The sequence below is a fragment of the Musca autumnalis genome, unplaced genomic scaffold, assembly GCF_047663935.1.
Source record: "Musca autumnalis isolate F117 unplaced genomic scaffold, ASM4766393v1 scaffold_5, whole genome shotgun sequence".
Classification (NCBI taxonomy): Eukaryota; Metazoa; Arthropoda; class Insecta; order Diptera; family Muscidae; genus Musca; species Musca autumnalis.
In genome coordinates this window covers 15,523,660-15,551,586 of record NW_027412088.1, presented here as the reverse complement: position 1 = coordinate 15,551,586, position 27,927 = coordinate 15,523,660, and the positions used below count along the sequence as shown (strand labels likewise).

Below are 27,927 nucleotides of genomic sequence, written 5' to 3'. Positions count from 1 at the left end.
CACCGAAGGCAGACCTTGTGCTCCTGATTACGATGATGTGATTTTTTCGTTGGCTAGTCCTAAGGTAGAGTACCATGCACTGCATTCAGAGCTGCTCGTGTAGTACCCCGCTGCAGGCACTCTGCTTAAGTTACGAGATTGTAGAAACGAATTTGCCAGTAATTAGCAACACTACATCGTCCGAGTAGGCTACAACTTTAGTGACCTCGTTACCCAACATCCCACTCCCATACATAATCAAAAAAATCTTCAATTATCTGTTTTTAATATTTTATTTATTTTTATCGTTTTCTTTATAAGTAATTTTTATAAATGGTATTTTTCTTTAAATTAAAAAAAAAAATAAAGTTGACTTAAATAATTGACACATAGGTTGCATATTTATCCTCTTAGAACATTTTGTTGTTGTTGTTTTTCTTGTTTATCTTCTTAAATGGGGTTTCTTAGAGATACGACGGCGTAAATTGTTTTGTTTTGTTGTTTATTTTGTTGTTGTTTTCAAAACAAACGGAATGGAATATTCAATAAGAAATACATTAGAAGAACATTACTAATAATAATAATAATAAAAATAATAATAATAAAATTCTACATATGTTTGTTTGTATGTATAATTAGCCATATGTATGTATTTATTTAAATGGTATGGTTGTATGTTTGTTGTTGTTGGTTTTTGTATACTTAAAGCTAAAGTGTTGTCGCGCATCGGTGTTTACTTTAAAGTTTCTTTTTTCTTTTTCAAAAAATGGCTTTTTCTTGTTAATTTTGGATTTGGAGGGAGGGAGATTTGTTTTCAAATAAACAAAAATTCAAAACTTTATACAAATGACTTCCAGGAATCCAATTCTTCTTCTTTTTGTTGGGGACATTTGTGGTGGTCTTTTAGGTTGCTTGTGGTTGGTGGTGGTGCTGATGCTGCTGCTTGTTGCTCGGTTTAAAGTTTCTGTACAATTTCATATTTCTTCTTTAAATCGACACTTTCATTTTTGGGATCGTATTTCTTTCTGGACATTAGCTTAGCACGCATTTCAGCTGCGGTCATATTTAATTGAAGACCTCCTACTTTGACGGTGGGTGCTGGCGCCGGCGCCGCTGAGGCCGTTGCAGCAACACCACCAACATTGCCATTGCCGGCTGGACTACTGCTGCCTCCATTGGCGGTTGTCTTTGGCACTGAGGCCATGGTGGCTGAGGGTGGTGGTGGTACATGGTTGTTGTTGTTGTGGACCACTTGATGGTCAGTGACATCGGAACCATTGGCATTTGTGGTTACAGCACTGTGGCCAGAACTGTTGGATGTTTGTGAGGCCCTCTTGGTGGATACCATGGTAATGCTGTTGATGTTTTCGCTGGCTCCAGGCATAACTTGTTCGGTCTTGCTAACTTCCATGTTGTTGTTGTTAGTGTGGCCATTGGTGGCTGCATTATCACCAATCATATGCTGCTTGCCATCGCCTTTACCCTCAACATCGATCAATAGTAGTCTCACCTCACAGGAAATGGCCTTAATGCGTTGCACTACCTGTTTGTGGGTCTCACTGTGTATTGCTGTACCATTGACCTCAATGATGCGATCACCTTCCTTAAGGCCAGCAGCCTCGGCCGGAGAATTGGCATCAACCTTGCCAATAAATTGTCCTGGCTTTGACTTTTCCGAATGCAAATTAAAACCATAACCATCAAAATCGGGACGTTTGACAATGTGACACAGCTTCAAGGCTGCCTTGTTCACTTCCGGACTAGAGGGTGTGCTGCTGGGTGTGGGTGAGCTGGGATTGGACATTTTGTGTTGCGTTTTTTTTCTTCTTCTCTCGTTTTCTATCTCTGTGTTATACTAACCGACCTGCAGTTACGTGTTCGTTACTGAAAATGAAAAGAATGAAAGGAAATCACAAATTAGTTTAGTCGCCAAAACAAAACAAAAAATAAATAAATTAGAAAATCAGATAATTCTGCTGCTATTGTTTTCAAATAATGGCATAACACACAGCTTACAGCTATTTCCGTTTTCATTTAAATTCCAAAACAAAAACGAAATTCAATTTGCAAATAATTGCCAGGCTTTTGGAAATATTCAAATTTAATCAATTTTGTGCTAAGCTTTAATTTGAAGCCATTTATTTGAATGGAGAGTTTGCTACCTTTCCCTTTTCCTGCTACGATAAGTTTTGAACTGAGTTCTAAATGAATTTGACGCATAACCTCATTATTCATTATCGTCATCATGGTGTGTTGAAATATGAAATGCATTGAAATCCAAAATGTTTCTGTAATGGAATATCCATTGTAGTTTCTAATATCACAAAGTGCCGGTTCGTTATCGTTCAAAACAGAAGCCTTAACCCACTTAAAAAATAAAACATAAAAACTGATAGCCAGCCAATGCAGAGTTATGAATGAAACGCAAAAGGCTAACAAATTTCAATGTATACAAAAAATTAAAAATAATATTCTCTAAAAATCGTTCTAATGGTCATTGAAAGCATATTCTTCAAAAATCCACGATCATGGCTTTGATGATCGTAGAAAAAATATTTAAAAAAAAAATTAAAAATGTATTCTTCAAAAATACAAAAAAAAAAATATTCTTTTAAAATCCAAAAAATATTCTTAAAAAAATCCACGTTAATGGATCTGTTGGTCATTGATAAAATTTTTTTTAAATCCAACAAAAAATATATTTTAAAATCCAAAAAAATATTCTTTTCAAATCAAAAAAAATATTCTTTAAAAATCTACGTTTATGGCCCTGAAGATCGTTGAAAAATATTCTTTAAAAATAAAAAAAAGAATATTCTTCAAAATACAAAAATATTTTTTTCAAAATCCAAAAAAAAAAATATTTTTCAAAATACAAAATTTTTTTTTTTTCAAAATCCAAAAAAAAAATCTTTAAAATCCAAGAAAAATATTTTTAAAATCCCCCTTTATGATGGTCGTAAAAAATATCCTTTAAAAAGCCCAAAAAATATTCTTCAAAAATCAAAAATAATATAAATTCTTTAAAATTCTAAAAAAAATATTCTTTACAATTCCAAAAAAATACCAAATATTTTTATATTTGTAATTTATTTATAAATGTAAATGTTAATAAATAAATAAATAAATAAATAAATAAATAAATAAATAAATAAATAAATAAATAAATAAATAAATAAATAAATAAATAAATAAATAAATAAATAAACAAACAAACAAATAAATAAATAAATAAATAAATAAATAAATAAATAAATAAATAAATAAATAAATAAATAAATAAATAAATAAATAAATAAATAAATAAATAAATAAATAAATAAATAAATAAATAAATAAATAAATAAATAAATAAATAAATAAATAAATAAATAAATAAATAAATAAATAAATAAATAAATAAATAAATAAATAAATAAATAAATAAATAAATAAATAAATAAATAAATAAATAAATAAATAAATAAATAAATAAATAAATAAATAAATAAATAAATAAATAAATAAATAAATAAATAAATAAATAAATAAATAAATAAATAAATAAATAAATAAATAAATAAATAAATAAATAAATAAATAAATAAATAAATAAATAAATAAATAAATGAATAAATAAATAAATAAACAAATAAGTAAATAAATCAGTAAGTAAATAAATAGGTAAATAAATCAATAAATAATTTAGGGAATAAATATTAAAAATAAATATAAAATAAAAAAATAATAAATTAAAAACTAAAATAAATAAAAGTTTTTAAAATAGATGTGGATAATTTTATGTGAATTTATGGAGTAAATATTAAAAAAAAAATAAAAAATAATAAATTAAAAAAAATTAAATAAATAAAAGCTTTAAAAATAGATGTGGATAATTTTAAGTTAATTTAGGGAGTAAATATTAAAAAAAATAATAATACATTAAAAAATAAAATAAATTAAAGCTTTAATATGGAAAATTGTATGTTAATTTAGGGAGTAAATATTTAAAAAAAAAACCTTCATAAAAAATAAATAAAAACTTTAAAAATAGAAATATTTTAAATTAGAGTCTTACAAATATTTTCAAAAACCCTAATTTATATAAATTTCAATTTTTTTTAAGATTTTGTGAATTCCTGTCTCTTCATTTTTTGGCCTTCCATAAACAAATGAATCCGAAAAAAATTAATTAATATTTATCTTTAAACTTCCCCCCAAACCAAAAAAAAAAAAAAAAACACGTGCATATCTTATCGCCCACCACTTGCTTTGCGAAGGGGGTGCCAACCAACAGCAGCAGGTGGTTTATCACAGGAAGGAAGGCGCTGCTCCCTCCCTACCTGCCAATATTGCCTTTTACCAACAAAAAAATCGTTTTGTTTATTATTAATTTAGTCATTCTTTGCCATTCACTATTTCAATAACTGAACTGAATTCCACCTCAAACAAAAATGTATAAATATTTATTTAATGTTTACACAAAGATTATTTAATTTTTTTCCCCGTTTTGGCCAAAGCCCTAGTAATTTTGTTACGTTTACTTTCAAATGTTTCAAATTTCATAGCAATGAAGCCACTAACATTTTCCAATGAAAGGCCAAGGTATAAATAAATATCGTTTTTTGTTATTGTTGTTATTAAAATTATCATCACCCAAAGTCAGATAGTAATTTGCCGTAATAAATTCTTTAAGACAACAAAAATTGAACGGAAATTCTGGAAACAAAAATAAACGTCATTTGAAATAACAATAAGATTATGCAATTTGGTTTTTAGAGAAAGATGACAGGGCGAGGTTTTTGTTTATTTTATTAATAATAAAATCAAAAAAAAAAAGTTGTATATTAATTATACGAAATATATCGAAATTAATTGCTACAACGTCTTTTTTCACTCCTCAATTCATGTGGAAGAACTTTGACATTCATGTATGCTGAAAAAGTCCTGGGAAGAAGGCTTAGCACTAACTCTCATTATCAAATAAAGGGTTTATATAGTACTTTTTTATTAACATATTAATTTTTCAATAAAATTTCGTTAAAACTTTTGTGATCCACTGTAGTCTGATTTTGTAGCATTTATTTTATTCTTAGATTTATTTTTCCCCAGTCTTAAAAATAGGAGAAAACACTATTTTTTATTTGAAAAAAAAAATTCGATAAAAAAATCTCTTGGGGCCACAGGAATCTAACCAGGTATTATTTCCACTGAGGTCCCCACAATTTACAATAGAAAAACAAAAATATTTCAATTTCAGTACCCATTGAAACATTTCACAAAAAACAATTAATTAATTTTTCTAAAATTTCCATAATGCCCCTTTGAGCCACTGTAGTCTGATTTCCCGATTTTTTGAAGAAGAAATATCAATACAATATCATTATTTTTATTTGAAACTATGAAACATTTGCCAATAAAAAACAGATTTTTGATAAATTACTTAATAAAATTTCGATTAAACTTCTTTGAGCCACTGTAGTTTGATATTTTAGCATTTATTTAATACTTACAATTATTTTTCCTCAGTCAAACACAAAATTAAAGGAGAAAATATTAATTTGCTATTTAAAAAAACTATAAAAACTCTCTTGGAGCCACAGTAATCTAGCTACGTATTATTTCCACTGAAGTCCCCACAATTTATAAAAGAAAAACAAACATTTCCAATTTCAGTACACAACGAAACATTTCACAAAACAATGTTTAATTAATTTTTCTAACATTTCGATAATGCCCGTTTGAGCCAGTTTTTAATAAATTATTCAATAAAATTTCGATTAAACTTCTTTGACCCACTGTAGTTTGATATTTTAGCCTTTATTTAATTCTTACAATTATTTTTCCTCAGTCAAACACAAAATTAAAGGAGAAAATATTAATTTGTTATTTAAAAAAACTATAAAAACTCTCTTGGAGCCACTGTAATCTAGCCAGGTATTATTTCCACTGAAGTACCCACAATTTACAATAGAAAAATAAAAATTTTTAATTTCAGTACCCAAAGAATAATTGTAATTAATTTTTCTAACATTTCGATAATGCCCCTTTGAGCCAATGTAGTCTGATTTCTCAATTTTTTTTAAAGAACAAATATCAATACAATATTTTTTTATTTGAAACAAAAAAGTTTTTTTAATAAATTATTCAATAAAATTTCGATTAAACTTCTTTGATCCACTGTAGTCTGATTTTCTAGCATTTATTTTATACTTATAATTATTTTAATTTTTAATTTAAAAAATAGGAGAAAATACCATTTTTTATTAAAAAAAAATCCGATAAAAAATCTCTTGGAGCCACTGTAATCTAGCTAGGTATTATTTCCACTGAAGTTTCACAATTTACAATAAAAACTAAACAAAAATTTCCAATTTCAGTACCCATCGAAACATTTCAAAAAAATTTTAATTAATTTTTCACCCTTTAGAGCCACTGTAGTCTGATTTCCCGATTTTTTTTTTTTTGAAGAACAAATATCAATACAGTATCATTTTTTTATTTGAAAAAAATAGTTTTTTAATAAAAAAATCGATTAAACTTCTTTGAACCACTGTGGTCTGATTTTCTAGCATTTTTTAGTTTTATTTTATTCTTGAAATAATTTTTCCCCAGTCATAAAAAATAGGAGAAAATACAATTTTTTATTTGAAAAAAAATCCGATAAAATTTTTTTTGGAGCCACTGTAATCTAGCTAGCTATTATTTCCACTAAGGTCCCCACAATTTACAATAAAAAACAAAAATTTCCAATTTCAGTACCCACCGAAACATTTCAAAGAAATTTTAATTAATTTTTCAATAACATTTCTATAAAACCCTTTTGAGCCACTGTAGTCCGGTTTCCCCAATTTTTTTTTTTTTTTTTTTTTTTTTTGAAGAACAAATATCAACAGAATAATATTGTTATTTAAAAAAATCCCGTTAAAACCTCTTGGAGCCACTGTAATCTAACAGCATAACCCTCACTTCTAGACATTCAACAAATATTTCAGGTATTTTTCCCATTCCATCAACAACAAAAAACAATTCATTTTCCCCCTAATTCTCCTGTATGTCTTTTTGAGTCTCTAAGCTGGAAATTTGAAATAAATCGCTGGTATTTCGACTCGTTTTTTAGTCGTCTTCTTCTTTTTTTTTTTGATACCCCCCAAGTGATGGCTAACGCAAATGAACGAATATGGTCAGTCAGTCAGTTAATTATTGTTCTGATGATATTCCCACACCTACAAGCTAAGACAAAATCTCCGAGTTTTGTGGACGACAGATGGGCGAGAGAAGAACGAACAAAAGGTGACAATAAAACGGTAATTCAATGGATTTCTCATCTCAAAAGTTGAGTTGAGGTTTTCTATTCTATTCTGTTATTGTGTTGTTGTTTTTGTTGCTATGGATATTGTCGGTTGTTATTCTTTGAAAGCTTAAATTTCAAGGGAATCACAAAAATGTGTAAGAAAAAACTGAAAGGTAGGTAGGTAGAGAGCAGATTTTGACGGTCATGAATGTTTGAAAGTTAGGAAGGTTTTTTTCTCGTTGTTACTATTTTCAGCGGCAGATGACAAAATCTTTGTGAGAGATTTAAAGGTGCTTCGCTTTTTCGTGAATACAATCACATACACTACAGGAGATTAAGTTAGTTACGGGGATGAAATAGTGATGAAACTACAACTTCATTGTGAACAAGCTCAAATTTATTTTACTGAGAAAATGCATCAAATGGTTATGGTGAAATAAAAAGTGCATACTTTTAGGAGGCCTATAATATTTAATACATTAGTAATCGGGATGTAACTAAAAATGAGGACAAAATAATTAATTGTTAACGTTTTTTTCAGAAATGTATTTTTTTATTACAGGAATCCTACCAATCTGTCCTCAGAAGTTTCCAATACACAATATAAGAAATAATTAAATGATATTCTCATATATATACATATTTTTATAAAATTGTCACAGCAGCATTTTGAATTTTGCTTTAATTTGTCTTATAATAAATGTCATATTGAAACTGGGTTTCAAAACAATCCAAATTTGATTTAAAATGTAATTTCCCGTAAGTTCCCATTCCTGCGTGGTTGTGGTCTATGATAAGTGTATTCAGTACATAAAGTGTCATCCAGATGTCTCTTAGACAATGATGTAAAGTGGCGCCCAACAGTTAGTAGGTTGGTTATAGCACCTCAATTTTCATAATTATTATGAACGAGAAAAGCAAAAGTAAAACATCACAAATCAAATCACATTGTCTGACATATATTGAAGGGCGAAATTTTTCAATTAGCTTCAGAAAATGTTTAGAAGCTATCTTATGTATCTGAATATATCTCAAAATTTTGTATACATTATTGACAAATTTTAATTTTTTTTCGATAATGTTACAATTTTAATAATGATTCACTTTTAAATATTTATTATCAACCAATAAAGCAATAAACAACCAAGGTACCATAAAAAATTCTTGTATGGCAACCCTCGTTGACCACATGACTAAGCTGCGCGACTAAATTTAAAATGTCGTCGTCATATTTTCTTTCATCAATTCACGATTTCACACTTTAATTAAAGACACAAAAAAATAAATAAAATATACGTTATCTCTTGCTTAATACCTTTTAAAGTGGATCGATCTATGATGAAAGGGTTTATTAAAAAAAAAGAAAACAATTTCTGCCGTAAACCATGATAAGAACAGAACTGAACAGAAGAACTATAATTATTGGCAGTAGAAGTTTTTATTATCGCACAAATCAAAGTCAATGGCCATTTAATTTATAACGTGCAGCCAAAGTGGCAAATAATTGAAAACTTTTTGATTTTCTAAAAATAAACTAAACATTGTTTCTAGAATAAAAAAAATGAAAATGTTGAGACAGTCAAGCAGAGTTCCCAATATAATGAAAATCGCAAAGGTTTCTAAAGATACAAAAATGTAAAGTTCACACGATTATAATCCAAGCGGCAAACATAATAAAAATGTGGAGTGTGGTGAAATTTAAAATAAGTTCATTTCAATATTTCTAAGAATGGAAGAGATTTTTCTACAGCTTTTAGTCGACTTATAGCGTAAAATTTCGAAATTCAGGGCCTATATATCGGGAAGTTAGGACGTTCAACGACATAATCGGTGTTTTAAGCGAGGATTTTTAAAGAATATTTTTTCAACTACAATTGAACCATAAACTTGGATTTTTGAAGCATATTTTTTAACGATCATCAGAGCCATAAGCGTTGATTTTTAAAGAATATTTTTTTTAAATATCATCAGAGCCATTTTTGATATTTAATAAATGTTTTTTTGTAAATTTTTAAAGAATATTTTTTTTTGGATTTTCTGTAAATATTTTTAGTTGACTTTTAAAGAATATTTTTTCAACGACCACCAGAGCCATAATAGTAGATTTTTTTCTTTTTTTGAATTTCTAAAGAATATTTTTTGAGTTCAAAAGATTTTTGGATTTTTAAAGAATATTTTTTTTTTTTTGAATTTTTGAAAAAGTCTTTCGTTGGATTTTTAAAGAACATTGTTTTTTTGGAATTTTTAAGAATATTTTTTTAAGTTTTCAAGATTTTTGTTTTTGGATTTTTAAAGAATATTTTTTTTTTGGATTTTTAAAGAATATTTTTTTTATTTTTAAAAGTACTTTTGTTGGATTTTAAAGAATATTGTTTAATTTTTTAAAAGTTTAAAGAACATTTTTTTTTTGAATTATTAAAGATTATTTTTAAAAAAATATTTATGTATTTTTTTCAACGATCATCCGAGCCAAAAACGGGGATTTTAAAAGAATATTTTTTATTAAAAAAAAATATTTTTTTTGGATAAAATATTTGTTAAAAAATAATTTTGTTAAATAATATTTTTTTTATTTTTAATAAATATTTTTAGTGCATTTTTAAAGAATATTTTTTCAACGAACACCATACCCATAAACACAGATTTAATTTTTTTTTTTTAATTTTTTAAAAAATAGATTTTTTGGGTTTTTAAAGAATATTTTTTTGATTTTGTTGGATTTTTAACGAATATTTTTTGGAATATGTTTGTTTTTGAATTTTTAAGAATATGTTTCCAAAGACCATCAGAGCCATAAACGGGGATTTTTAAAGAATATTTTATTTCTTTTTAAAAAAAAATATTTTTGTTGAATTTTTAAAGAACATTTTTTTTGGGATTTTTTAAGAATATTTTTTTCAACGACCATCAAAGCCATAAACGTGGATTTTTAAAGAATATTTATTTTGAATATATTTTTTGGATTTATAATAAACATTTTGTTTCGTTTTTTGTAAATTCTTAACGAATAGTTTTTTTGGATTTTCAATAAATATTTTTAGTGGACTTATAAAAAATTTTTATTCAACGACCACGAATTTTTAAAGAATATTTTTTTTGAGTTTTAAAGATTTTTGTTGTAATTGTAATGAATATTGTTTTTTTGGAATTTTAAAGAACATTTTGTTTTTGAATTCTTTAAGATAATTTATAAAAAAATTATATATTTTTCAACGACCATACGAGTCATAAACGGGGATTTTAAAAAATATTTTTGTTGGATTTTTGAAGAATATTTTTTTTGATATTTAATAACTATTTTTAGTGCATTTTTAAAGAATAAACGCAGATTTTATTTTTTTTGCAATTTTTTAAAAAATAGATTTTTTTGGATTTTTAAAGAATATTTTTGTTTTTGAATTTTTAAAGAATATATATTTTTTAAAGACCATCAGAGAGCCCTAAACGGGGATTTTTAAAGAATATATATTTTTTAAAGACCATCAGAGAGCCGTAAACTGGAATTTTTAAAGATTTTTTTTTGTTTTTAGAAAATATTTTTGTTGGATTTTTAAAAAATGTTTTTTTTTTTTTTTGATTTTTTAAGAATTTTTTTCAGCGACCATCAAAGCCATAAACGTAGATTTTTAAAGAATATTTATTTTGAATATTGTTTTGGATTTTTAATAAATATTTTTATTGATTTGTTTGGATTTGTAAAGAATATATTTTTCAACGACCATCAAAAGCCAGAAACGTAGATTTTTAAATAATATTTTTTTGGATTTTTATTTATTTATTTATTTATGTATTTATTTATTTATTTTTTTATTTATTTATATATTTATTTATTTATGTATTTATTTATTTCTTTATTTATGTATTTATTTATTTATTGGTTTGTTTATTTATTTATTTATATATTTATTTCTTTATGTATTTATTTATTTATTTATTTATTTATTTATTTATTTATTTATTTATTTATTTATTTATTTATTTGTTTATTTATTTATTTGTTTATATATTTTTTTGAAAATATTTGTAAGACTCTAAATTAATTTCTTTTCTATTTTTAAGTTATTATTTATTTTTTATGAAGGTTTATTAATATTTACTCCTTAAATTAACATAAAAGCTTTTATTTATTTTATTTTTTAATTAATTTTATTTTTTATTTTTTTTTATTTTTTAATTAATTATTTTTTTAATATTTACTCCTAAATAAAATCATAAAAACTTTTATTTATTTTATTTTTTTTATTTTTAATTAATTTTATTTTTTTATTTTGTAATTAATTTTATTTTTTTTAATTTTAATTTTATTTTTTTTATTTATTAATTAATTATTTTTTTAATATTTACTCCTAAATTAACATAAAATTATCCACATCTATTTTTAAAGCTTTTATTTATTTTTTTATTTTTTAATTTATTATTTTTTATTGTTTTAATTAATTTATTTTTTTAATATTTAATCCACCTCTATTTTAAAAGCTTCTATTTATTTTTTTTTATTTCTAATTTATTATTTATTATTTTTTTAATATTTTAATTTATTTATTTTTTAATTAATTATTTTTTTTAATATTTACTCCCTAAATTAACATAAAATTATCCACATCTAGTTTTAAAGCTTTTATTTATTTTTTTATGTTTTAATTTATTATTTTTTATTTTTATAATATTTTAATTTTTTATATTTTTTCATTAATTAATTTTTTAAAATTTACTCCTAAATAAACATAAAATTATCCACATATATTTTTAAAGCGTTTATTTAATTTTTTTATTTTTTAATTAATTATTTCTTATTTTTTTAATATTTTAATTTATTTATTTTTTAATTAATTATTTTTTTTTAATGTTTACTCCCTAAATTAACATAAAATTATTCATATCCACTTTTAAATCTTTTATTTGTTTTTTTATTTTATTTTTTATTTATCATTTTTTTAATATTGACTCCCTAAATAATTTTTTTTAAAAGAAAGTAAGTCAATTTCCTTGTTGCCAATTTATGTACAAATCAAGTTGCTGTTGTTTTTGTTATCACTTCACCATTGTTAATTGTGCCGATAGGCGTCAGATAGTTCATTGAACCCATATTACCAGGCAGTCATTATTAGCCATATTTGGAGTAGTTGTCATGTGTGGAATGTTCAGTCAGTCGCTTAAGAGTAACAAAAACAAAATCAATTGTGGAAAAAGTTGACTTTGACAAATTTGTATTTTTATTGTTGCAGTTGCGGTTTATTTTTATAATCAATATTTGTGTGTTTGGAAACCAGTTTTATGCTGACCTATAAATTTCGTTTCCAATTGTAAAAACAAGCAAACAGAGCATGGGTGTTTTTTTGGACAAAACAAAAAAAATCAATTTACTTCAGCTATAAATATCATGCTTAATTTTTTAACAAATAACAAAAATATGCAATTGCTAATTGAATTTTTTAATAATAAGAAAAAATTAAGTAAATATTGGCATATTTTTTGTGGCAGATATTGGGTGTGTTCAAGTACACAAGCAATTGTTAAACTTTTAAAAATTATAAAGGCTTTCCAACGAAAAATATTATATCGTTGTAATCAGGACCACAAGGATTACCTGCAGTGAAACTTAAAAAAGGTGCTCGAACAGAGTTATATTTAATCAGAAGTTTTTCGACTTATGTGAAGCAAGGTATCCGCTTTACACCATTTCAAATTGATTTAATATTGATGGAAATACCCTCGTTAGCCTAAGCACAGAGGAAGGGTATTAAAAATTCTCTTAAAGGGTAATGAAAAATTAAAATTATCTTTGTCCTCTTTGTTTGACTTTTTGTATATAAAATTTGTATAAAAAGCAAATTTAGCTTAATTTAAATTAATTTAAAATTTGTATATGTTTTTGTTATGCAGATTATTTCGTTATTGATAAGCTTTTGTGACCCATTATTGTTTTATGACACCGGTTTTTTTCACTCTCTCCTTCTCTATTGAATTTATAACTGTTCCTATTTAAATTTTACCCGGTGTTCGGTTGCCGTTTATGACCGTGTAATTGTTTAAGACAATAATTTGTTTTATTTTTCAAACGTGTATTGTTAACATTATTGTTGAAATCCACAACAACAACGAAATTTACTTTTTGCAATGAACCTGAGTTTTTTTTTTTTGTAAATTTGTTTTTGTTAAGCTTATTTATTTAATTATCTGAATGTTATTTTTCTCATTGTTCGGAGGATGAGATCATAATTGTATGGATGTATTATAGGATGAATGGCTGGTCGGACGGACGGACAAACGAACGACTAACTTGACTGATTGTCTATTGAACTGCCGCCCAGACTCTGAGAGTTGTTAAATGCAACGTTTTACTTGTTACGCCAATTGTTGTAAATTTCACATTTAAACAAATTTACTTTGTTGTTGTTTTTGCAATTTTAAGCAACCAACCTTGCAAATGAATTAAATTGCAGCATTTAAAAAAAAAGCGAGAAAAAACCCGGTGATTGCAAAATAAATGAATTACTTTTGGGGTATTGTGGAAAGTGAACAAAATTTAAATTAAATTTTGGCGAGAATACAACCGAAAGCCATTCACAAAAATTATTAAACAGTTAATGAATGGAGAGGGTCCACAAGGTTTTCATTATCAATGGGAAAAGTGTGTAATTATTATTCCATTCTATTGTAATTTATTAAGAAACATTTTCCCTTAAAAACAATTCTAGAAGCGACAAGGGCGAACTTCTCAAATTCTCCTCCTTCACAATAAGTTATTTTAAACGATTTTCGATTTTCCTTGACTTCAATATGTATCGAAAAAAAGCTCTAAACTGGTTGACGAAGCCGATTTTAGTCTTCAATTTTTAGCCGATAGTCATAGATGCTAGTGCTATTTTTTACATAATTTTATTGTAATTTTTTATTATAATAAATATTTGAAATAAATAAAATTAAGTAAATAGTCTTTAACTCGAATTTTCTTTCAAATCGTTGAAGATTCAACACCGATTTTTTAGTTGAGGCTAGAAAATAGAAAATTCTAAAATTCGATTTTTATTTCGATTTATTTCGATATTCAAATCGAATCAATTTGGCTGGATATCAAGTGATTTATTACACTTTTTATTTTTTACTTTAATTTATTATTTTTAAAATGTTTTTATTTTTACCACAAAATCCCCACATTTACTTCTTCTCCCAAAACCACAAAAATTTATATAATATTTTGTTGTTGTTATTTATTTTATTTTTAAATCATAAACAAGTCTCGTGGCATACCCACTGTTTAAGAAGGAGATGGAGGAGGAGTAGATGTGATGTTAACATACCAAAAATATTTAAGAATTTTTTATACGACTAGTTTTTGTTGTTCTTGTTGTTGTTGTTTTGAAACTGGTTTCCAACATAGCTAAAGAGTTAAACCAGCATCTCACAAACCAGCAACACAATAACAACAATACCTCTTCATGAACAGCACAGCAACAACAAAGAAAAACAACAACATCAAGCCGGCTTTTATAAGTTGCGGACCACATTTTAGCCAACAAATGTTGAGCTACATTGTTTAAAATTTTACTTAAAATAGCAACATTCAATTTCATACTCAGGGTGAAAAGGATAAACCACGGCATGTAAACGCAAAACAAGCTAACGGCAATTTCCTTCCCTATTGATATTTCATAACGGAAATATTCTCCAACTTTTTTTACAATTTCGTTACACAGATTTTTGTGAATACGAACTGCTGTCTGTGGCTTTGGAAAGATTCAGTTTAGAGATTTATTTCATTTGAAAGGTTTTTTTTCAAAATAGGGGACTTTTTCCTCTTAACATGCAAGCACACAGAGATTTTACTATCGATTCTGTAATTATTTAAATCTATCTGGAATATGGTTTTATTCTCTAAAACGCAATACCTCCGGTTGGGGTTTACATTTCATTTTCATTTTCACCGGGAATAGAAAAGCTAACCACAAAAATGTGTATGAATACTATTTTACATTGAAGTGCTAAAATGAAAATAGAATTGACACTCGATTCGAATTACAAAACCGCAAACATATTTTTAGAAATAAATATGTTTCTATATAAAGGAATGGTCATAGAATATATTCTGAATATAATTACGAAATCTTCTATGGGCTCTAATTGCAAATAGGAGACCTTGTAAGGCCTTCTTCAGCTTCGTATTATAAATACGAGACGTTCTACGGCCTTTTATAGCAAAGGGGAGATCTTCTATGGCCTCTTATTGCAAATAGGTGCCCTTCTAAGGCCTCTTATTGCTAATATGAGGCTTTCTTAGGCCCCAGTTTCTAATATGAGGCCTTCTTCACCTTTCTATTATAAATACGGAGGCCTTTTAAGGTCTCTTATTGCAAGTAGGAGGACTTCTAAGGTCTCTTATTGCTAACATGAGGCCTTCATATTGCAAATAGGAGGCCTTCTAAGGCCTCTTATTGCACATAACAGACCTTCTTCGACCTCTTATTGCAAATATGAAACCTTCTAAGGCCTTTTATTAAAATAGTAGGCCTTAAAGGGCCGCTTATTGCAAATAGTAGACCTTCTAAGGCCTCTGGTTGTATATAGTAGACCTTCTAAGGCCTCTGGTTGCAAATAGGAGATCTTCTTAGGTTTCCTATTGCTAATATGAGGCCTTCTTAGGCTTAGCTTTCTATTATAAATACGGAGGCTTTTTAAGGTTTCTTATTGCAAGTAGGAGGACTTCTAAGGTCTCTTATTGCTAACATGAGGCCTTCTTATTGCAAATATGATACCTTATAAAGCCTCTTATAGCAATAGCAGGCCTTCTGTGGCCTCTTACTGCTCATAATAGACCTTTTTCGACCTCTTATTGCAAATATGAAACCTTCTAAGGCCTTTTATTGTAAATAGTAGGCCTTAAAGAGCCGCTTATTGCAAATAGTAGGCCTTCTAAGGCCTAATAGGGGGCCTTCTAAGGTCTCTTATTGCAAAGAGCAGGACTTCTAAGGTCTATTATTGCAAATAGTTAGCTTTCTAAGGCCTCTTATTGAAATAGGAGGTCTTCTAAGGCCTTTTATTGCAAAACGAAGGCCTCCTAATACCTCTTATTGCAAATAGGAAAAAAATCCTGAGGTCTTCTAATGTATATAGGAAACCTTCATGGTTTCATATTCTTGAAGTTGGGCTTATTCAGCTTCCTATTATAAATACGAGACCTTTTACGGCCTCTTATAGCAAATAGGAGCCCTTCTAAGGCCTCTCATTGCAAATAGGAGGTATTCTAAGGTCTCTTATTGCAAATAGGAGGGTTTCTAAGACTTCTTATTGCAAATAGTAGATCTTCTGATGCCTTATAATCTACATATGAGGTCTTTATGGCCTAATTTTATAACAGTAGGGCTTCTTCAGCTTCCTATTATAAATACGAAACCTTTTATGGCCTCTTATTGCAAATAGGAGGCCTTCTAAGGCTTCTTATTTCAACTATGAGGCTTTCTAAGGTCTCTTATTGAAGCCTCTTACTTCAAATTGTAGACCTCTAATGCTAATAGGAGACCTAATATTGCTAATAAGAGGCCTTCTAAAGCCTCTTATTGCTAATACGAGGCCTTCTAAGACCTCTTATTGCTAATAGGATTCCTTCTAAGGCATCTTATTGCAAACGGTAGGCCTTCTATGAGTTCTTATTGGAAAAAGGAGGCCTCTTAGTGGAAATAGGAGACCTTCTATAGCCTCCTATTGTAAATACTGGGCTTCTAAAGCCCCTTATTGCAAATAGAAGGCATTCTAAGACCGCTTTTTGTAAATAGGAGGACTTCTAAGGTCTCTTATTGCAAATAGGAGGCCTTCTAAGGCCTCTTATTGCAAGTAGGAGACCTTTTAACGACTCTTATTACAACTAGGAGGCCTTCCAAGGTCTCTTATTGAAAAAAGATGCCTTCTGAGACCACTTATTGCAAGTCGGAGGACTTTTAAGGCATCTTATTGCAAACAGTAGGCCTTCTAAGGGTTCTTATGGGAAAAAAGAGGCCTGCCTAGGCCTCTTAGTGGAAATAGGAGACCTTCTATAGTCTCCTATTGCAAATACTGGGCTTCTAAAGCCTCTTATTGCAAATATTAGGCCTTCTAATATAGCTTTTTGTAAATAGGAGGACTTCTAAGGCCTCTTATTGCAAACAAGACGCCTTCTAGGGTATCTTATTGCAAATAGGAGGCCTTCTAAGGCCTCTTATTGCAAGTAGAAGACCTTCTAACGACTCTTATTACAACTAGGAGGCCTTCCAAGGTCTCTTATTAAAAAAGAGGCCTTCTGAGACCTCTTATTGCAAGTAGGAGGACTTTTAAGGCATCTTATTGCAAACAGTAGACCTTCTAAGACTTCTTATGGGAAAAAGAGGCCTTCCTAGGCCTCTTAGTGGAAATAGGAGACCTTCTATAGTATCCTATTGTAAATACCTGGACTTCTAAAGCCTCTTATTGCAAATAGTAGGCCTTCTAAGACCGCTTTTTGTAAATAGGAGGACTTCTAAGGTCTCTTATTGCAAACAAGAGGCCTTCTAAAGTCTCGTATTGCAAATAGGAGGCCTTCCAAGGCCTCTTATTGCAAGTAGAAGACCTTCTAACGACACTTATTACAACTAGGAAGCCTTACAAGGTATCATATTAAAAAAAGAGGCATTCTGAGACCTCTTATTGCAAGTAGGAGGACTTTTAAGGCATCTGATTGCAAACAGTAGGCCTTCTAAGGGTTCTTATGGGAAAAAAGAGGCCTTCCTAGGCCTCTTAGTGGAAATATGAGACCTTCTATAGTCTCCTATTGCAAATACTGGGCTTCTTAAAGCCTCTTATGGCAAATAGTAGCCCTTCTAAGATCGCTTTTTGTAAATAGGAGACCTTCTAAGGACTTCTAAGGCATTTTGTTTTTTATTAGGGTCTCTTGAGCTTCTTCTGATAAATACGAGACCTTCTGAGGCCTCTTATGGCAAATAGGAGGACTTCTAAGGCCTCTTAAGGCGTCTTGTTGCAAGTAGGAGGCTTCCTAAGACTGCTTATTGCATAAATACGAGACCTTCTGAGGCCTCTTATTGCAAATAGGACGCCTTCTTAGACCTCTTAAGGCGTCTTGTTGCAAGTAGGAGGCTTCCTAAGACTGCTTATTGCAAAAATGAGGACATCTGAGGCCTCTTATTGCATAAATAGGAGGCCTTCCAAGGCCTCTTTTTGCAAATAGGAGGACTTCTAAGGCCTCTTAAGGCGTCTTGTTGCAAGTAGGATGCTTCCTAAGACTACTTATTGCAAAAATGAGGACATCTGAGGCCTTCTAAGGCCTCTTATTGCATAAATAGGAGGCCTTCCAAGGCCTCTTTTTGCAAATAGGAGGACTTCTAAGGCCTCTTAAGGCATCTTGTTGCAAGTAGGAGGCTTCCTAAAACTACTTATTGCAAAAAGGAGGACATCTGAGGCCTTCTAAGGCCTCTTATTGCAAAAGAAAATCATTTTAAGGCCTCGTATCGCAAATAGGCGGCCTTCTAAGGCCTCTAGCTGCAAATAGAAGACCTTCTAAGGCCTTATAATCCCAATAAGAATCCTTTTGTTCTTATAGTACGGCTTTTTCAGTCTATTAGTATGAATAGAAATGGAATGGCTGACACTGGTCTAAGGTTTCGAAGCTTATATCACGGTCGAAGATGGACTCTAAGGGACCTTCGGGAATTTGACAAAAATTTTGCACTTCGTAAAAATCCTTCCAAACATACATCAAGCGCCAACAAGGTCTATTTCGGACATCTATTTCCAAACAAAAGGCTAACAAAAGATGAAAATTTTAGCTCAAATGCAGTTTAAGGACAGTGCGAGAATCGCTTCGAAATTCTAAATTCAACCGATTCGGTCCAAAATTTGGCTTTCGTAATATTTTGTCCAAACTTAGTTTAAGTTCGAAGATGGGTTATATCGGTTCACTCCTTCCGGTACCGCCCCCACAAAAGTTCGGCAATGTTCGGAAAATTTGCGCGCACGATAATTCTTGAAGGAAGTAACCGATTTGGCCCATACTTTGCACAACGTGAAACTTCTACCAGTCTTAGATGAGGTTCCAATGTGGACTCAATCGGTCCACTCCTTCTGGTACCTCCCATACAAAATTTCGAAGAAGTTCAGTTTAGGACCTGTTCTGGAATCTCTTTGATTTTTGTTGTAGCAACTTGTATTCACTGCCCCCAATTTAACGGTATAAGTTTCATCAGGGGAAAGTCCATACTTCCTTAGAAAATAGCCTGAAAGGTACAAAAAAGCCCTATGACACCGTGTGTAGTGGTTGGAACGTAAGATAACTCTCGAACGGATCTGCCGATTCGGTCCACAATTTTGTGCAAATTTAGTTTAAGTTCGAAGATAAGCCATATCGGTCCACTCCTTCAGGTACCTCCCCCACAAAAGTTCAAAAATGTTCGGAAACATTGTGCGCACGATAACTCTTAACGGGAGTGACCGATTTGGTCCATACTTCACACATCCTAAAATATGTACCAGATATATATCAGGTTCGAATATGGACTATATTTGTCACTCCTTCGGGTATCTCCCACACAAAATTTTCACTTTCAGACCTGCTCTCGAATCACTTTAATTTTTGTTGAAACAAATTGCATTCGCTGCCTCAATTACGGCAGTAAAAAGTTTTTCAGGGGCAAGTCCATACTTCTTGAGAAAACCTCCCAAAAGTTGGAAAAAACCCTTTGGCACCATATGCAGTGGCTGGAGGGCTCGAACCAAAAACCCCCAAAATACATAAGTTTTTTTACTGATACTTTTTTACTTGTTCGGTCCATGTTTCATAACTCAGTGGGCCGAAAACTTTAAATACCCTACGGTAATCAATGGCTAGAATGGTTGGTGCAACATTTGCCCATCGTTATATTTCTCTCCAACATAAATCAAATTCGAAGATGGACTTCATCGGACAACTCCTTGGGGTATCTCCCACAAAAATCTTCAAAATTTTGGCTAAAATTGCAGTTTAATCTTTGTTCGAGGATCGTTTTGGAATTTTTACCAATGAGAAACCTGTTTACAACGGTGGAAGTCCAAACATGCTGAAATAATGGTCCGGAAGATCTAGAGAGAAAAAAATTTGGTGACCACCAAAAAAAGCTGATGGAAATTAACTCTTTCGAAAGGAATGACTCCCTAATTTAGTTCAAGTTCCTAGATGAACTGAATGTCGGCCCATTTCTTCAGGTACCTCCACCACAAAAGCACAGATTTGCGTTTATATCTAGTTTAAGACTTAAGACACTTCTCGAATCACACTGAAATTTTAAAAGCGGGCAGTACTTGTGACCTTGACCACAACTGTATAAGTTGTTTCTAAAGTAAGCCAATAGTTCCCGAGTTATGTAAATATTTAAAGAAATAACTCATAATTTTTTTAGCCTACTTTACATTTTTTCTATTGGGTTGTTCGGCGCATGGGGCTCCGAAATTTAAAGTAGAATTTCCACTGGTGATAAAAGTTAATAATTCTGCTTAACATTATTTTCCGGATAACAATATAAATACTTTCTCGTGAAACTGTATGACTCCCCACATAGTCATATTTTTTTATTTCGTTTAGTAGCTACCACAACAACAACAACAACAACTCCGTAACCATAAATAAGGGTCAGAAAGCCGGTCAGTAGTTGTGTTTAAAACTTGGTAAACAAGAGAAATAAAGCAGAAAAAACACTAAACTCCAACAACACTGCCAGCCGCAGGTGTATCCCAAATTCCTTCTCTTTTGCCATAAAACTTGTTTTTAGTACAAGTTATTTCAAAAAAAGACTTGGAACAATTTTATTACGTCTGGGGGAGATAGGAATTTTTATTTTGGTTAAATACTTATTTCTTAATGGAATTCACTGGAAGAAGAAGAATATTTTTTAACAAAATTCTCTCATAGCCATACAAAATAATAGACAATTATTTTGCATTTTTTTGCATATACCCGATACAGACTTGGCTTTTTTGTGTACTTTTTTTTCTGTTCAAGGTTTTGTGAGTTGATAAATGGCCAAGACAAGCGTGAAAAAAACACTTGTGTTTATTTGATTGTCAAGCTTAACTACTTCCATTTGTTTACTTTTTTGTTTTTATTGGCAAAAAAAAAAAAAAAAAAACAATAATAACAACAACAATAAAGGTGAATAATGAAAATATAATTGAATTATAAAAACATTAGTTTTGAAAAAAAAAACTCAAAACATCCGAAAATGTTTAGGTAAATGATAAAACTTGAAGAGGGTGGAACCAGCAATTGCATGCAAATTATTTTAGAAAAAACACAAAAAATGATAATAAAAAATAATAATAATAAATTCATGTAAATTACTTGTTGCTGCTGTTGACGTTTAAAAGTGGCTATTTTTTTAATGTGATTTTTGTTGAAATCGCATGTCGCACGTACTTGTGCAATACAAATCCAACAACAACAACAACGATTTGTTCATACACTTGTTGTTCATAAACAAAACAAACCAAGCAACCAGCTGAACGAACGAACGCATGCAATGAATGCATGCCACGATGCATCCATCCATCCATCCCAGTCTCCAATCTCCTATTTGCACAAGTGCAGTGCAAGAGAAGATCAAAGAGAGGCAGAGAGACAAACAAATAATATGTTTGCCTCTTACAAACAACAATTCAAAGAAGATTACCCAAAACACGACGACAACAACAACGACGACTCCACTAACTAAACTTAGTTTTTGTACGGCAAACACGAGTAGTTAAACGAAGACGTTGTTGTTGGTGTTTGCTTGTTGTAACTTATCTTAACATTGGTATTTTTTGGGGGGTATTTCTTTATTTATTTACGACTCTGAGAGCACGTCGTCCGTCGTCGTAGTGAGGTGAGCTTAGTCAGTGTTTCGTTTGGTAATTTACATACAGTGGCTCAAGGAGAGACTAATGGACATTTTTCATTTATAGAAAGTTGGCTATTTTTTAAATAAATTAAAATAAGGAAAATATTAGGTGAGAATTTAACATCAAATAATACAAGTAGAAAAGTATCCGTCTGCTTTGCCGACAGCCTTGACTGCCCAACACAAAAACAATACAATGAGTGTTATACATAGGAACGGATCCCTAATTTGAAAAATAAATAGAATTTACATAAATGAAAAAAGAACGTGCAGATATCATAAACAGTGGACCTAATTATTCCGCTGACAGACCCAATCAACACAACAGCCTACACAACAAAGACAAAAACCACATAATCCTCAATTCCACTGCAGCGGGTTCTTTCCTACCAGATCGACCCGAAACCATAGTGTTTCGGCCAGCGGCTGCTAACCCAGCATCATACCTATGATTCTACGTAGGTTTCCATGCTGCTACAACCACAAGCAAGAACACCACTTCGGGGTCCATATCTCATGTTTCCCTTAGCAAAAAATAATAATGTTGTAGCCATGATCACAACGACTACCCGCTATTAAAATTTCAACACGATGCAAGAAGTGGAGCTAAACTGGATTAAAGCCTCTTATTGCAAATAGTAGGCCTTCTAAAATAGCTTTTTGTAAATAGGAGACCTTCTAAGGATTTCTAAGGCATTTTATTTTTTTACTAGGGTTTCTTGAGCTTCTTCTGATAAATACGAGACCTTCTGAGGCCTCTTATTGCATATGGGAGGCCTTCGTAGGCTTCTTTTTGCAAATAGGAGGACTTCTAAGGCCTATTACATCAAACAAGTGGCTTTTTAAGGCGTCTTGTTGCAAATAGGAGGCTTCCTCAGACTACTTATTTCAAAAAGGAGGACATCTGAGGCCATCTAAGACCTCTTATTGCATAAGAAAGTCATTTTAAGGCCTCTTATTGCAAATAGGCGGCCTTCTAAGGCCTCTAACTGCAAATAGAAGACCTTCTGAGGCCTTATAATCCCAATAAGAATACTTTTACTATTATAGTACGGCATTTTCAGTCTCTTAGTATGAATAGAAATAGAGTGGCTGACACTGATCTAAGGTTTCGAAGCTTATTTAACGGTCGAAGATGGACTCTATGGGACCTTCGTGTATGTTGCACACGAAAGTTTAACAATTTTTGAAGAAGTTCAGTTTAAGGACTCTTCGATGATCGGTATAATATCTGTCGCAGACAGGTCCATATACCCGATTTGACAAAAATTCCATATCTCACGTTTCCCTTAGCAAAAAAAAAATAATGTTGTAGTCATGATCGCTATTGAAATTTCAACACGATGCAAGAAGTGGAGCTAAACTGGATTAAGACGCATTGTTTTGCCGAAAAAAGGGCCTGAAGGAATGGACCGGCTAGGACCGCCATGGAACTGAATCTCATATAGGAACTCGTTCCTGCGATAGTTGAGACATTTTAGTGGAATTTTTTATCTTAGGAAGCATAGACTTGCCCACGATAAGCATAGACTTGCCTGCGACAATAACATCAAAACGATCATCGAATAGCCTTGAAGCAAAAATTTTGAACATTTTTAAGGGTAATCGAAGGAAATGTCCGATTATGACTTTCTTAAAACTCGATGTACGTTTGGAAGAAATTTTACAATGTTCAACGTTTCGGTCCAATCGGAAACTTAATAACTTATCAATATAACTAATAGAAGAACCCATGATTTTGACTATTGGCAACAGAACATCTCTTTAGGTTTTCTGTTCTTCTATAACCAATAGAATACCTCTTGAGTTTGTCTCCTGGCAGCAGAAGACCTCTTTAGGTGTTCTATAGGCTATAAGATACCTCTTAGTTTCTTCTATAAGAGGCCTCTTGGGACCTTTGCAGCGAATAGAGGACCTAGTAATGTTATTTATTGTCAAAAGAAGACCCCTTAAGGTCATCTATGTCAATAAATGGCCTCTTGGGGTCTTCTATAACCAATGGAAGACCTCCTGAGGTTGTCTATTGGCAACATAAGACCTATTTACGTCTTCTATAGGATATAAGAGGCCTCTTGGTGTCTTATATTGCCAATGGAAGGCCTGCTGAGGTAGTCTATTGGCAACAGAAGACGTCTTTACGTCTTTTAAAGGATATAGGAGGGCCCTTGGTGTCTTCTATAACCAATGGAAGACCTCCTGAGGTTGTCAATTGGCAACAGAAGACCTATTTACGTCTTCTATAGGATAAAAGAGGCCCCTTGGTGTCTTATATTGCCAATGGAAAGCCTACTGAGGTAGTCTATTGGCAACAGAAGACATCTTTAGGTCTTCTATAGCCGATAAGAGGCGTCTTGGGACTTCTTCAGCCAATAGAAGACATATTACGATTTTATATTGGCAAAATAAGACCCCTTTAGGTCATCTATATCCAATAAGTGGCCTCTAGGGGTCATCTATAGCGAATAGAAGACATCTTGAGGTTGTCTATTGTCTTCGATAGCCGATAAGAAACCTCTTGGTATCTTCTATAGCCAATATAAGAAATATGGAGATTGTCTATTGATAGCCGATAAATAAACTCTTGGGGCTTTTGTAGCCTACAGAAGACCTTATGCGGTTGTTTATAGGTAAAAGTAGACATCTTTAGGTCGTCTATAGCAAATAAAAGGTCTCTTGGGGTCTTGAGGTTGTATATTGTCAACAGACGACCTCTTTATGTCTTCTATAGGCGGTGAGAGGCCACTTGGCCAATGAAAAATCTATTTGGGGATGCCTATTGGCAACAGAAGACCTCTTCAGGTCGTATATAGCCATTAAAAAACATTTTGGGGTTTTCTATAGCCAATAGAAGACCTCTCAATGTTGTCTATTGGCAACAGAAGACCTCCTCAGGTTTTCCATAACCAATAAGAGATCTTGGTATCTTCCATAGCCAATGGAAGACCTCTTATTAGGCATTATATAGCCGATAAAAGGCCTATTGGGACTTCTATAGCCTACAGACGACCTCTTGAGGTTGTCTTTCGTCGTCTGTAGTTGATGAGATACCTCTTGATGTCTTCTATCGCCAATGGAAGCCATATTGAGGTTGTCTATTGATAACAGAAGACCTCTTTAGGTTGTCTATAGCCAATACAAGGCTTCTTGAGGTTGTCTATTGGTAATATACCACCTCTTTGGGTCTTCTATAGCCGATAATCAAGTGGCCTGGTGTCTCCTATAGCCAATGAAAGACCCATTGGGATTGTCTACTGGCAACAGATAACCTCTGAAGTGGACTCATCATTGAACTTGATATAAATTTGGACAAAATATTACTGTTTAAAATGGTAGGACCAAATCGTTTACTACCATCTAGACAGGGCTAAAGCGACTCCAAATTGCCTGAAACGGACTTGCCAACGAGTTATTGTGCATACCACCTAGTCAGGTGGCCGGACAGGGCTAAAGCGAATCCAAAATGTTTGAAACGGACTTGCCAACGAAAAAATATACCTTCGTAATCGTATCCGCAAAGACAACCTGTTCTACAAAATTTCTTATACCGCACTTTTGGGAAAAATTTTAATATTTTGTGTGCGAAGTACCCGAAGGTTTGGACCGATGTAGTCCTACGATGTACAAAGTTTGGGTCAAATCGGTTACTTCCTTCACAAGTTATCGTGCACTCCATTTTAACAAAAAATCGTTAACTCTTGCGGTACCCACAGCTGTGGGCGACGAAAGAGAAAGATTCGTGGAACTATTTCGGTCTCGGAACTATTTGTATTTATTTGGAACTACTTTAAGGAACTAGTTCCTTTTGGGGAAAGGAACTAGAAAGATCGATCCGCTTCGTGAACTAGATTATCCAACTCTATTGGTATGTACGTACATATGTATGTATGTGAAAGTTGAAGGCCTGTCATTTTTAAGATTATTACAATTATAAAAATCCAATGTGTCCCACTGCTTAATTTGTAGAAAATCCTCATCTCAAGTGGTGTTGAGACCATGAAATTTACATTTATTTTTTACTTTGTTGCAACTTCTCCCCAAAAACTCCTTGGAGCCACTGTACAACCAATGGCTGGCTGTGAGTTTTAAAGTTGTTGATACTGAAAGAAGAAGAAGAAAAAAACATTCATGTGTTTGGCCCGAAACCACTGGCACTGGCTCAAGACAAGTCAAGACAACCTAGCCAATTCACATTCAAGCCAACAAACAGCAGCAGCAACAAGAAACGAAACAAAAAAAATTATGTAAGAAAGTGAAATCCCCCCTTTTGTGGAGACCACAACACAAAACACAAGACAGACCGAACGACCAGCAGAAGTAGCAGCAGCAACAATTTTTTTTGTTTTTGAGGAATTTCTTATTGATGTCTGTTGTTGTTGTTTGCATACCAACAAAAAACAATTTCTAGATTCGTCTTGAAGTTGAAACTGTTGAGCTACGCAGTTATCTTTTTTTTTCAGCTTGCAATATTTTACTTACACTTTTTTAATTATTGTTTCTATTCTTTTTAAATATTCTTTAAATATTTTTACTTTGGTTTTTTGTAATAATTTTTAATTTTTTTTTTCTTCGAAAAAATCCTGATTTTTGCTGTTATTTTTTTTTTCAAGAACGTGTTTCTTTTGTTTTTATTTCTTGTTTTCTGGTTTTATTTTATTTATATTTCTTAATTACTTTTGTTATTGACCGCGGCTTTACTTTGTTTTTTTTTTCTCTATTCTTTTCTTATTTTTTAGCTTTTTTTCTTTTTTTAATTTTTTTTTGGTATGTTAGTAGGCCGTTATTTCTTCTTCTTAGTTTCTGTGTTCCAAGAGTATGTTTTAACGTTATTAAGTACGAACTCCAACTGAAATGGAAATTTCTTGCTCTGGCTTTGAAAACATCGTCGTCGCCGTCGTTGCGTTGTCGTCGTTGTTTTTAGTAGAGGTAACATCGTCGTAATCGTCGTCATAATACGCTCATGAGCAGGCAGCAACAACAACAACACCAGCAACAAGTACAATAACAATAAAATTCAAGCAATATCGTAGTAGCTCCAATCCAATGCACCAATATCCACAAAACACTTCTCCCGTCCGCGTACACAGGTGAGCTCTCAAATCGCCAATCGCTTACTCACTCTCCCTATTGTTGTCGGCGACGACAATGATGATGACGATGACGCTGAGAAACAAGTCGTGTCATCTACGTGTTTTGTTGCTGGCTGCCGATATTGTTTGCTTTGGTTTGGTTCTCCTTCAATAAGAAATTCCCAAATCTAAATCAAGCAACTGTTTGGTAATATCTGTCTATTGTTATTATTTGTTGTTGTTGTTGGAAAGACTCGTCCACCAACAACACAGAAAGCAATGGAAACAAAAACAATAACCAGAATTCATCCAAGAAGATGTCCTAAATTAGGGTTGCCAAAGCGTGAAAGGTTTATTTGCGACAGAGAGATTTTAAAACAAGTAAAGTTTTGGGCACGGATCCTGAAATATTTTTTTCTGGCGCAAGTCCATACCTTTCTGAGGGTCTTCAAATTTCAGTAACTAGCCATGATTCGTTGTTTTATTTTTACAGTCGATATACCGCCCGGGTGCCACCGTGATGCAATGGTCTGCACGCCCGCCTTGCACGCAGAAGGTCGGGGGTTCGATTCCCCGGCCAGGCAACATCAAACATTTTTCAACGGTGGCAAAATACCCCTCAGTAATGTTGGCGACATTTCCTGAGTATTTTAGCCTTGAAAAACTTCTCCACAAGTGGTGTCGGACTCGGCGATAAACAGTAGGTCCCATATCATTGAGCTAAATATGAATCGGGGTA

The 27,927-nt window shown here is 31.3% G+C and overlaps 2 protein-coding genes and 1 long non-coding RNA gene across 10 annotated transcripts in view; 2 read left to right on the top strand and 1 right to left on the bottom strand.

Annotated features, from left to right (window-relative positions):
* LOC141406439 (uncharacterized) overlaps positions 1 to 27,927 on the top strand; it is a 365,311-nt gene that overhangs the window by 171,723 nt on the left and 165,661 nt on the right. The gene's annotated exons all lie outside the window — the stretch shown is intronic.
* LOC141406451 (uncharacterized) lies at positions 254 to 27,276 on the bottom strand. Of its 7 annotated transcripts, none has more exons than XM_073991921.1 (3): positions 26,599 to 27,231; positions 26,127 to 26,219; positions 254 to 1,863 (listed from the first exon to the last, which is right to left on the bottom strand). In XM_073991921.1, exon 3 carries the CDS (start codon positions 1,781 to 1,783, stop codon positions 935 to 937), a length of 849 nt encoding a protein of 282 aa, XP_073848022.1. In that variant the 5' UTR covers positions 1,784 to 1,863; positions 26,127 to 26,219; positions 26,599 to 27,231; the 3' UTR covers positions 254 to 934. The 7 variants fall into 7 exon arrangements, with proteins under 7 accessions (XP_073848022.1, XP_073848021.1, XP_073848024.1 ...); XM_073991920.1 differs by having other exon boundaries at positions 25,997 to 26,219; positions 26,599 to 26,977; XM_073991923.1 differs by having other exon boundaries at positions 26,046 to 26,219; positions 26,599 to 26,977.
* LOC141406457 (uncharacterized) lies at positions 3,818 to 8,619 on the top strand. The gene is made up of 2 exons (XR_012413397.1): positions 3,818 to 7,429; positions 7,508 to 8,619. It is a non-coding gene; the product is annotated as an uncharacterized lncRNA (long non-coding RNA).

What these genes read in the sequence shown, in the direction of transcription:
- LOC141406451 (XM_073991919.1), bottom strand. Translation starts at nt 1,783, where the DNA reads ATGTCCAATCCCAGCTCACCCACACCCAGCAGCACACCCTCTAGTCCG.